The sequence below is a fragment of the Panthera leo genome, chromosome B3 (genome assembly GCF_018350215.1).
Source record: "Panthera leo isolate Ple1 chromosome B3, P.leo_Ple1_pat1.1, whole genome shotgun sequence".
Taxonomy (NCBI): Eukaryota; Metazoa; Chordata; class Mammalia; order Carnivora; family Felidae; genus Panthera; species Panthera leo.
This window is the reverse complement of record NC_056684.1, coordinates 9,596,708-9,608,997: the sequence shown is the minus strand read 5'-3', so window position 1 is coordinate 9,608,997 and position 12,290 is coordinate 9,596,708. Positions and strand designations below refer to the sequence as shown.

The 12,290-nt window shown below is 45.9% G+C and overlaps 1 protein-coding gene across 10 annotated transcripts in view; it reads left to right on the top strand.

Moving 5' to 3' along the window:
- Positions 1 to 12,290, top strand: part of AKAP13 (A-kinase anchoring protein 13) — a 334,433-nt gene that overhangs the window by 301,664 nt on the left and 20,479 nt on the right. For 8 of the 10 annotated variants that reach the window (XM_042941070.1, XM_042941069.1, XM_042941066.1 and 5 more), the window contains 7 exons: positions 3,941 to 4,076; positions 5,741 to 5,853; positions 6,460 to 6,612; positions 7,224 to 7,474; positions 10,919 to 11,044; positions 11,157 to 11,274; positions 11,972 to 12,220. In XM_042941070.1, the coding sequence (XP_042797004.1) occupies positions 3,941 to 4,076; positions 5,741 to 5,853; positions 6,460 to 6,612; positions 7,224 to 7,474; positions 10,919 to 11,044; positions 11,157 to 11,274; positions 11,972 to 12,220 (1,146 nt within the window). The remainder of the gene's footprint in view (positions 1 to 3,940; positions 4,077 to 5,740; positions 5,854 to 6,459; positions 6,613 to 7,223; positions 7,475 to 10,918; positions 11,045 to 11,156; positions 11,275 to 11,971; positions 12,221 to 12,290) is intronic. The other 2 variants (XM_042941068.1, XM_042941065.1) reach the window with 2 other exon arrangements.

Genomic DNA, 12,290 nt, shown 5'->3' with positions numbered 1-12,290 from the left:
GTGGTACAGAAAACTGCGTAAATGACACTGTTCCATCCACATCATGCTGCCTTCACCAGTGTGTGCAAGGCTCCACTTTGGTTTTACTTCACGTTCTCCCTTTTTCGCTGTCCACTCCCTCATGCCTTTCCCTCCTTAGCACCCACTGTAGTTATTTAACACATCTCTTTCCACTCAGCTCCGTTGTCACACGTATGTCTGTCTCTGAAAATGTCTCTTACTGTTTCACGTGTCGAATTTATGTTACATAGGACCTACGCTTATTCATCCTTTTTTTCCCCCATCTATCACTTTGAGATCTGTGCGTGTTGTTAAGTGTCAGCTGTTGCAGACTGCAGGCTGTGTTCTTTCACAGACCTGCTCCCCACTTTCATTATCAGTCCCCCCTCCCCGCCGAAATCACCACAAGTGACGCAGTTCTGAGTATCATCTTAATTGGCCCCTACAGACACCTGTGTGGGGCTTACCCCAAGGCAGTGTTTCTCAAAGTGTAGTTCCTGGATCCATCGGAAGTGCGAGTTCCTGGGCCCCGCCCAGACCTACTAAATCCGAAATTCCAGGGGTGGCGCCCAGGGCGGTGCTCCAGGCCCTCCAGGTGAGGCTGGTGCCCTGGCCTGAGAACCAGTGTCGCTCGCCTGGTTGCTCTGAATTCTTCCAGGAGATGGGGAATTCCCTTTAGGGAGATCAAGGCTGCTGGCTGCCCATCTCTGCGAGTAGATTTCTGGAAGAGAAGTTTCGCCAGACCGACAACCACTTTTGTCGGTGATCCAGCCTATTCCAGCACCTTTTACCAGTCTCATCTTCCTTAACTTTTTTTCCGGGACATTATCCCTCACTTCAGAAATCTGTTTGCTTCCATATCAGATAAAATGACATCTTTTTTTCTTTTTAACATCTTTTTTTTTTAAGGCTACCTGTCTTATGCCAGGTTGTGTGTGTTACCTCTGACCCCCACATGTATTTTTATTCCTGTGTTACCACCCCCCCCCCCAATGAGTGTGGTGTAAGAGTACAGATAGTGGATTCAAGTCGTGTGGGTCGGAGCCAAGCGCTGCCTCTTAATAGCCGTGTGACCTTAGACATTTACTGCATCCCCACTCCGTCCGTCATCGAAACGAATGACGGCAGTTTCAGTGGGTGGTCGACAGGTTTAAACGAGACCAAACCTATAAAGTACTTAATGGTAGGCCTCCTTAAGTGTTAGTTTTGGCTACTGTCCCCATCACCACAAAGAAGGAAACTGAGGCTCAGAGATACTAAGTCACTTAACCTGAGTGGAGCAGGGATCGGTTTCAAAGAAGGGAAATTATAACTTTCACTACCGCTCCCATGCTGTCCTTTGAAAACAAAATTGTTCTGGGGCGCCTGGGTGGCTCAGTCGGTTAAGCATCCGACTTTGGCTCAGGTCATGATCTCGCGGTTTGTGAGTTCAAGCCCCGCGTTGGGCTCCGTGCGCACAGCCTGGAGCCTGCTTTGGATTCTGTGTCTCCCTCTCTCTGTGCTCCTCCCCTGCTTGCACTCTGTCTCTGTCTCTCTCTCTCAAAAATCAGTAAACATTTGAAAAAAAAATTTTTTTTTTAAATAAAGTTGTTCTTGGGGTGCCTGGATGGCTCAGTCAGTGCAAGTCTTGATTTCGGGGTTGTTCGGAGTTCGAGTCCCATATTGGGTGTAGAGGTTATATAAAAAAAATTTTTTTTAGTTTAAAAAAAAGAAACAAAGTTGTTCTTTATCACTTTTAGGGTTCTGCGTAGCATGACCTCACTCAGCCTCTCCAACTCTTTCTACTGATTCTTTATATACATCTTCTTCCTTTCTCTTCTACCGGTTCCCTCCTTTCCACATTCATACGACATGATTATTTCCGCTGCTTCCTTCACACGGCTCTCTCCTCATCAGTGTCCTGTCTTCCTTCTGGCCCATCCACATCCTTCCCACTCTTCAGGAACCAGTGTTGGTTCCTCCATCAGATTCTGTCCACTCGCTGACATCCCTCCCGCCGCACCAAGGCTGTGCCCTGGGCCCTTGAACACTTGGGCATAGAGCCCCCTCTCTGTTGGGGCAGGGCCCACATCTCCGTCCTTGTGTGCTTCCTGCAGGAGGGGTCTGGTTGTGTGCAAGTGTAGCATGTTTCTGGTGTTTTATTATGTCACCTTCTTCTAAATAGAATTTGAGTTGGAAATTAATGGTTTTTATTAATTCTGATGAAATCAAAAACATCCTGAAATACCGTGAAGTCATAACAGCTGCCCCAGTACAATTTCCTCTAGTTCTTGGCACTCCTGGGGACAGACAGATGATGCAGCTCGCATCTGGGACAGGAGCTGTTACCAGGGAGAAATCACTTGTTAACCCAAATGCTGGTGTGTCCAGTTGAACATGAAATCAGAGCTCTGCTTTCCTCTCTGGTCACATTCAGGAGAAATACGCACTCTGAGAAGAACCTACTGTGTGACCTTAAACATATGTTGCATCTCACCCAGCTGTAAATTAAAAGAATTGGTCAAAATCTGTGTTCTCAAACAGCAAAAGCATCACTCAGGGAGCTCGTAAAACGTGTGGACGCCACAGTGCCCGCCCCAAGGGTGGACAGGGCAGGGAATTCGCCCATCTGACAAGCACCTCAGAGCTGCTGGGGAGGCACCCCCAAAAAGCACTGACCTCCCAGCCCTGCGGTTCCTTTTATCCCGAAAATTCTTTCAATTTTGTTTTATTTCCTTTTGAATTATTCTGTTTTCCTCTGAATTGAATTCAATTTCATTTGAATTTATTTTCCTTTGAATTACTTTCTCTGTTTGAATGCACTGTTATCACACGATTCTTTATCCCTGTTGCCTAATCTCCATCCCACCCACATGAAACCACTCTTTGTAGTTTTATATATTTATCTTCTTCAACTTTTTTTATTAAAATAAAGCCAACACCAATTTGGGTTATTAATTTTTCCTTTTTTCTCCTTTAATAATTTGGATGAATCTTTTAAAAAAAATTTTTTTTAACATTTATTCACTTTTAAGAGAGAGCACGAGCGAGGGAGGAACAGAAAGAGAGGGGGACACAGAATCCGAAGCAGGCTCCAGGCTCCAAGCTGTCAGCACAGAGACCAATGTGGGGCTCGAACTCATAAACCGTGAGATCATGACCTGAGCTGATGTTGGACACTTAGCCAACTGAACCACCCAGGCACCCCCATTTTTCTCTTTTTTTCTTTTTCAAAAAAAAAAATATTTTTAATGTTTATTTATTTTTGAGAGACAGAGACAGAGTGTGAGTGGGGCAGGGGCAGAGAGAGAGAGAAAGACACAGAATCCAAAGCAGGCTCCAGGCTCTGAGCTGTCAGCACAGAGCCCGATGCAGGACTTGAACTCACAAGCTGTGAGATCATGACCCGAGCCGAAGTCGGACGCTTAACCGACTGAGCCACCCAGGTGCCCCTTTTTGTTTTTTTTTTAAACATGAGAGTCTGTTGTGTAACTTTGTTTTGCACCTTGATTTTCCCTCCATTGCAATGTTATCTTGGAGATCTGTGTTGGTTCATGGCGACTGTCCTCATTTTTTCAAAACGACATAGTATTCCAGTATGTGACATGCCATCATTTATTAATCAATCTTCTCTTGATACTCGTTTTTGTTTTTTGTAGTATTTTGCTTTGATCACTAGTGTCGCATTGAATAACTTTGGACGTATGTCGTTTCAAGCATCACACGTGCATCTTGCAGAATAAGCGTGCCCTGAATTGGAATTACTGGATCAAGGGGTATAGGCATTTGCAGCTTCACTAGGTGTTGCCCGACCATCCTCTGTAGAGTTTCTGTACGCACTTACACTCCCAGGGCAAATCTAACCTGGAGACGTTTGCTTCTGTTTGGCATTTGTCAGAGGAGTCCGCCCTGGTGAGCTTGGAAACATGTGCTTCAGTCTGTGCCCTCTCTTCCTTCACAGCCTCCCAGCCCAAGGAGCGCCCCCGATCCGCGGTCCTCCTGGTGGAGGAAACCACTGCCGTCCCCATGTTTGCCAGTAGACGGTCGCAGCAGAGTGTTTCACTCTCCAAAAGTGTCTCCATACAGAACATTGCTGGGTAAGTGGGGGTTTAAACACAGCTCGGTTGACATCTAGGTGACAAGAGTGTAATAAAATAATCCTATAATTTGACAAAAAGATTCTCATCAGAAAAAAAAATTGTGTAGGGGCGCCTGGGTGGCTCAGTCGGTTGAGCGTCCGACTTCGGCTCAGGTCACGATCTCGCGGTCCGTGAGTTCGAGTCCCGCGTCGGGCTATGTGCTGACCACTCAGAGCCTGGAGCCTGTTTCAGATTCTGTGTGTCCCTCTCTCTCTGACCCTCCCTCCTTCATGCTCTGTCTCTTTCTGTCTCAAAAATAAATAAACGTTAAAAGAAAAAAAATTGTGTAAAGTTAATGACTTGGTGCACATCCAGGTGTACAGATGAGGAGAGTGGGGATTATGTTTTGAGGCACTGTCCTGACCGCCATTTTGTGACGAGGATCCCTTGTCAGCCAGGTTGTCCTATGCTTTGTGCACAGTCAGCCTCGCTTTTAAGGATCCCTAGTTATAAAGGGCTGGTTTTTAGATTAAAATAAGAAGTGGAAACAGGGGAAATGACTTGTTTCTGAATTTTGTCTGGTAATCACTTAAATTTTCAGATGTTACACTTGCGTGTTGGTCCATTGAACCTGGTGTTTTTGCTTCTCTTTAAATCTCTTTTCTGTCCTTGCGTCTGGACTCTTAAGTCCGTTCCATGGAAGTGAATAATGGGCCAGTTATGACTGTTAGGTCCCCACTCACTCATTTGCACTAAGTTCCTTTTGTGGTCCCTGCAAAAGTTGCTATGGCCCCCGACTGTGCAAGCCCTGGCTATCACGGGGTTAGCACAGGACTGATTGTGATGTTATTGGCTGCTTTGGGATAAGACTCCTGCCTTCACATCAAGTAAAGAAATCCTCTCAAATGTAGGACTCAAAACATATCTTGCACCTCTCTTAACCTAGGCTAGAGTAAAATTCTTAACTAAAGGATACAAATCTTCTTTTGTCTCTATTTCCTAACCTCTGTGCTGGGTAGTGTTTCCTCGCTAAAAAAAATGTTCCAAGTATTTTTATTTTGTTTTGTCTTTGTAGTGTTGTTCTTCAAAGGCCTTCCTTTCAGAGTTGTTACAGATCAAAACTTGTTTGCATTATGACTTTAAAAAATTATTCTTTGAATAAAATGTAAACTTTTAAATGACTCTGGCCTGCTTTCGTGTCCTACCACAGTCATTTAGTCCAAAGAATACAGTTTACTAGAAGTGCTGATTAAATAAGTGTGATTATTTAAGGAACAAGGAGAAAGAGTGCAGTGGTTACACAGTGAGTTTCAGATAGAGAAATTTCTTGTGTAATGTGTATAGAGTTTAAAGGAGGAGCGTTCTCCCCGCTCTACCTATCATTTAGAAAAAAAAAAAAAAAAAATCAAAGGCCCGTAAGTTCAAGTTTGCAATGATGTTAAGTGCTTCTGACCTTCCTTAGTAGTGTTGCATGTGGCTGGGTTCCTGACGTAAGTAATTTGTCTTCTAATCATTGTCTGGTAATCACTGTTCATTGTCCGGTAATCTAATCATTGTCCGGTAAGCACTGATCGGTGCTTGCCGCCACCTATCATTTTAGAGTTTTTCAGGTACTCCTTTAAGAATGCAGACCGTGGCTTATCAAAACATGTTTGCCAGTGTGTGCTTCTTTTTGTCCCCAGAGTCGGCAATGATGAGAACATATCAAACACCTGGAAGTTCCTGTCTCATTCGACAGACTCACTAAATAAAATCAGCAAGGTCAATGAGTCGACAGAATCACTTACTGATGAGGGTAAGAGGAAGTTACGGCTGTGTCTTATGCATCTGTGGGGACCATGTGCCATTCCCTGAATGCAAGTGTTAATGGAATAGCAGTTCCTGCCTCTTCCTTGCTCCTGTGAGGAGTCTCTGAGTTGTCTCGGAATCACCACATGCTTTGTAACGAACTGGTAATCAGGCTTACCAGTTGTTAGATAGTTGTCCATTTTGAGGGATGTCGTTGATTTAATGTGCTTGTACTCTAGTACCAGCACTTTCTCTTCCCCTAGACTTTCATACACCGTCAGTTGGTAGCTCTCTCGGCAGGTTATGAGCCTACTCTCTTAAACGAGTGAAGTTAACCCGGTCCCTTCCAATTCCTGCTTCACCTGGGAATCATGTCTCAGTCACATCAAATATATGGGATATTTATCACGCTGAGCCAGAATCTTGACTGTAGAGTGTCTCAGTCCCAAACAGGAAATGATTCTTTTCTAGCCCTGGAATATGCGTTCTATAAGTATCCTGTGTGTTAATGCAGTGTTTGTGTCTTACAAAGTTACCACCCAGGGAAGTCCAGTGTAAGCTTTCCATAGCTCACAGACCCAAGATTCTGATACTGATCTTTTGATACTTTGAGGAGTAGGTACAGACATGAATGAAGGACAGCTGATGGGGGACTTTGAGATGGAATCCAAACAGCTAGAAGCAGAGTCCTGGAGTCGAATAGTGGACAGCAAGTTTCTGAAACAGCAAAAGAAAGATGTGGTCAAACGGCAAGAAGTGATTTACGGTGAGACCCTCCAATCGCTCTGCAAATATTTGGTTCGCATTGTGCAGCACTTTTAATCCGGTGAATCCCTGGACTGGATGGAAAGCCAGTTTTCAAGTACTTAGCATGTCAAAGATACTCTTTAAAAACTTTGGGGCCTAGAGACATGATCTTATTTCTGTCCTTCTCTTTCTCTTTAAAATTATTTCCTTTAATTTTATTGAACATTCTGTTTAATATGAGTGCTTATTTGTGCAACGGCCCCAGATAGAGATCGCTTGTGACAGTACAGTTTGAGTCCTTAGCTACACTAGAAACCAAGCACAAGTTTTCTAGGAAACGGGATGCAGTAATTATGAAAGGCTCTGAATCCTAGAAAGACCACTTGGGAAACCACCATTTAAGAGTGATGGAATCCAGTATGCTGTCAGAAGAGTGTTCGGCCACGTGCAATATGGAGGAGTAAGAGGGAAGCTCTTTAGGGGAAGGACAGCTATGGACCCAGTTTTTAAGTTTTAATTGGGCTCTAAACAGCCTTCAGCCTAAAGTGGGCTCCCAGTAGCAGCGGGTGACCTTTGAAGGAGAATCCTTCAAAAGAATATTCCTGACCGTCCAGCTTTGTCCTCCCTCAGAGTTGATGCAGACAGAGCTGCACCACGTCCGGACGCTCAAGATCATGAGCGACGTGTACAGCCGGGGGATGATGACCGAGCTGCTCTTTGAGCAGCAGATGGTGGAGAAGCTGTTCCCCTGTTTGGACGAGCTGATCAGTATCCATAGCCAGTTCTTCCAGAGGATCCTGGAGCGGAAGAAGGAATCTCTGGTGGATAAAAGTGAGAAGAACTTTCTCATCAAGAGGATGGGGGACGTGCTTGTAAATCAGGTGAGCCACAGGAAGGATCTTTCCCACACAGTGGGGGAAATGTGAAGCTTCGGGGCTCAGTAGGCATGTATTTACATCGTGGCTGTACTGTTATCTTTGTAAGCATACACAAATTATTGAATGTCTCTGAGCCTCACTTTCCTGTTCCGTAAACAAGGACAGATTTTCTCTCCTAATGCTGTTTTTTAAAATTAAATGCATACAGGGACGCCTGGGTGGCTCAGTCAGTTAAGCATCCAACTTCGGCTCACAGTTTGTGAGTTTAAGCCCTGCATCGGGCTCTGTGCTGACAGCCCAGTGCTTGGAGCCTGCTTTCAGATTCTGTGTCTCCCTCTCTCTGCCCCTCCTGAACTTTCACTCGGTCTCTCTCTCTCTCTCTCTCTCTCTCTCTCTCTCTCTCTCTCAAAAATAAACATTAAAAAAGAAAAAATAAATAAATATTAAAAAAATTAAAATTAAATGCATACATAATCTATGTGATAGATAGTAAAAGCCCATGTTTCTTCTTCAGCATCCGTATCATCATCAGAAACAGTGTAGTTTAAGAAATCAAAAGCTAGAGGGGCGCCTGGGGCGGCTCAGTCGGTTGAGCGTCCGACTTCGACTCAGGTCATGATCTCACGGTTTGTGAGTTTAAGCCCTGCATCAGGCTCTGTGCTGACAGCTAGGAGCCTGGAACCTGCTTCGGATTCTGTGTCTCCCTCTCTCTCTGGCCCTTCCCCCTCTCGAGCTCTGTCTCTCTCTGTCCCTCAAAAATAAACATTAAAAAAAAAAAAGATGTCAAAAGCTATTTGTTGAAAGTCTCAACTTCCCCCTGTGCCTCAAATCAAAAAGAACTCCTTTGGGGTGCCTAGGTAGCCCAATTGGTTGAGGGTCTCACTTCAGATCAAGTCATGATCTCACAGTTCGTGATTTCGAGCCCCTCGTCTGCTGTCAGCACAGAGCCCACTTGGGATCCTCTGTCCCCCTCTCTCTGCCCCTTCCCCATTCATTCTGTCTTTCAAAACTAAATAAGCATTAAAAACAACAACAAAACTCTTTTATCTGAAAACCACCTGAATAAAAAACTATGTATAGAATAGTTCCTAAAATAGACCTTGCTGATATTGGGTGTGGTGTGGTTTCAGTCCTACTCCAAAAACAGTTGGGCCAAAAGTTACTTTGATACTTTCAGATATGCTTATCACAGACTATTTTTAATGCTGCTTTTTAAAACATTGTCTTTGGGGGGTGGGGGGGAAGCTGTGGCTAGTTTGGCCTTCACAGACAGAAGGGCACAGGTCACCCGCTCTTCCTCCCTCGCAGGTCTGTGCCCCAGGGTAGAAGCAGGGGCTCCATTGCCGGAACCTTTGCCTGAGCGCTAGAAGGGTTGTCTTTTCTTCTGTTCGTGAGCCCAGACCCTTCACTCGTTAATTCAGCGATGCATTCCGTCGTTCATTTTTCGTGTATTTACTGGGCATCTACTCAGTACCAGGTGGAACCACAAAGGCAGATTCAGCGTAGACCTCCGCCTTGCGGAGCCCTCGTTCTCAGGTGAAAACCGGCTCGGTGTGGAGCAGACGCACGCGCAGTGTGGTACCTGCTGTAACGCAGGTGTCTGCGAAGGGCGAGCGGTCAGCTCTGCAAGGGAAGACCTTTCCTCCCTGAATGTCCTCTTCCAGCAGTTTCCACGTGTCTCTCTCTCTGCCCTCACACCTGCACGGGTACCTCATCTAACCTTGACTTGCGCTGTCCGCAGCTTGTTGTATTGAGCACATCCTCTAGTAAGGTCTGTGACAGTAGGACCTTAGTCCCCCATGGCATCCTAGTCCCCCATGGCATCCTAGTCCCCCGTGGCATCCACTAATGGCTTCTGTGTGCCAGTTCTAGAATCACCCTGTTACAGTTCATGAGTTCGAGCCCCGCCTCAGGCTCTGCGCTGACAGCTGGAGCCTGCTTTGGATTCGGTTTCCGTGTCTCTCTGCCCCTCCCCAGTTCGCGCACGCGTGAATCACCCTTTCAGAGCGCCTGTATCAGAGCGGGAGCAAACCACCTAAAATATCTCTGCCTTAGCTTCCCCTTTGGTAAAGGGGGAGACCCGGAAAAACTAGCTTCCCTGAACCTTTTTTCAAGATTTTGGGTAAGGATCAATTTGTGTTGCCTTCAGAGATTTTTACTACAATTGGAAGTCGATGTTTAGGATGCATGATGGGACCACGCACAGAAACACATGGGTTTACTCCGAAGTGAGTGTATCTTCAGATGCGTTGTTGAGATGCACACATTTGGGACTGATTAAAGGGCCGTGCAGAATTGTCAGGCTGCTGGCCTCAGGTACATGAGATAAGCAGGTCCCTGAGTGATACTGGCTGTTCCTGATGTCTTTCTAACTCATCACGGTGAAATTTTTAAGACTATCTCACAGAGAACATCTAGTGGGTCCCCTTGTTTTACTACTGTGTTTGTGACAAACGGAAATTAGAACACATGTTGCATTACTTATGTGCATGCTACATAGACATTTCTGTGGTTATTGGATTTTTTTTAAATTTTTTTAAACTTTTTTTTAAATTTATTTTTAAGAGAGAGCACAAGTGGGAGAGGGGTAGAGAGAGGGAGACACAGGATCCGAAGCAGGCTGCAGGCTCTGAGCTGTCAGCACAGAGCCCCACATGGGGCTTGAACTTATGAACTGTGAGATCAAGACCTGAGCCGAAGATGAACACTCAACCAACTGAGCCACCCAGGCACCCCTGTTTCTTTAAATATATATAACGGCTTTATTGAAATAAATTCAAATACCACTTAATGCACCCCTTTAATGTGTATAGTTCAGCGGGTTTTCATGTATTCACGGACTTGTACGTCCATCATCACACTCAGTTTCAGAACATTTTTATGACCCCCCCCCCCCCCCCCCCCCCCCCGCAACTGCCCCAGCCCTGGGCACCCACTAGTCTGCTTTCTGTCTCTGTGAAGTTGCCTAATCTGGACATAGCTTTGTAAATGGGATAAGATAGTGTGTAGTCCTTTGTGATTGGCTTTTTTCATTTAGAATAGTGCCTTCAAGGTTCATCAGTATTGCAGCATGTATTGGTTGATTTCGTTCCTTTTCGTGGCTGAATAATAATAGTCCATGCATGTATATACCACCTTTGATTATCTTTTGATGGGCATTTGCTTATTTCCACCTGGGGGCACTTGTGAATATGGCAGCCGTGAACTTTCATATCCATGCTTTTGTGTGGAGTAAATCTTCCATCCAGGAGTGGAATTTCCAGGTCATGTGGTAGCTTTTTGAGGAGCTGCCAGACTGTTTCCCAAAGCTGCTGCACCATTTTAATCTTTAGAGGGAATTCTTGGGGAGCCACTCTTGGGTTTTACAAAGAGACTGGGAACTCTGTACAAAATGGGGGTAAAACGTCAGCACCCCGACTTACGACTTCCCTTCTCTTTTCTCTGCAGTTTTCGGGGGAGAACGCAGAGCGCTTGAAGAAGACGTATGGCAAGTTCTGTGGGCAGCACAACCAGTCTGTAAACTACTTTAAAGACCTTTACACCAAGGATAAGCGGTTTCAGGCCTTTGTGAAGGTATTGGTGTGAAACGTGGAAAACCCCCATCACTGTCCGGGGCTCTGTGTTGCCGTCCGTTGAGCCGCAGCCCCCTTGAGCACTTCCTGATGACCCGTTTTGTCCTTTGCAGAAGAAGATGAGCAGCTCCGTCGTGAGGAGGCTGGGAATCCCGGAGTGCATACTGCTGGTGACCCAGCGGATCACCAAATACCCGGTGTTGTTCCAAAGGATCCTGCAGTGTACCAAAGGTGAGCCCCTGTCCTCAGCCAGTCGTGTGTGGTGCCGGGGCACTGTTTCCTATGTCCAGCGTCTCCAGAGGCCCCAGTGAAGAGCTCCTGCTTGCTCTCAAACGTCCAAAAGAGATCCTGTGTTCTACCTTAAAAACCCGTTTCTTAAGTGAAAACTTGAAATGCTGGGTCGCCAGACTTGTGGTGGATGACACAGCAGGAAGGGAAAGAACCGCTTCCTGATTTCCTCTGGAATCGGCAACCAGAATACCTTCTCCCTGACCACTGGACGGGGCTGGTTCCCACCAGCTTTCTCCCTAAGTGCTAGACCTGCTGCTGTTTCTCGGGACTTACTGGTCTGTCTGTCTCTGTCTCTGTCTCTCCCCCCTGCCCCTGGGCAGTGGGCAGTTACATTGAAGATGAGGTAAAACAAAGACATAAGTTGAAAAATTGATCCTCCTCTCCCTCCCCGAAATTGTTGGTTCCTTGTACTTTAGGATACGGCACCCAACTGCATGTTGCCTGTGTCCTTGAAAACGTATAACTTTACTTAGAACTAACCTTACGACAGGAATAGGCACGTGACCTTTGGTGTGTTGGCTTCGCTCTGGTAGCATGCCCCCGAAGGGAAAATGACGGTGGAGCAGGGAGGTAGGCTTCCCCCCGTCTACCTTGGCTGCAAGGATCCAGTAAAAACACACTATTTCTTCCTTCAAAGACAATGAGGTGGAGCAGGGAGATCTCGCTCAGTCCCTCAGCCTGGTGAAGGAGGTGATTGGAGCCGTAGACAGCAAGGTGGCAAGTTACGAAAAGAAAGTGCGTCTCAATGAGATTTATACGAAGACAGATAGCAAGTCGATCATGAGGATGAAGAGTGGCCAGATGTTTGCCAAGGAAGATTTGAAGCGGAAGAAGCTTGTGCGGGACGGGAGTGTGTTTCTGAAGAATGCGGCAGGAAGGCTGAAAGGTAAGGCTCGCTTTTTGTCTGAGTCTGTTCGTGTGTCAGACAAGAGCAAGCAAAAAATCTTCAGGTACTT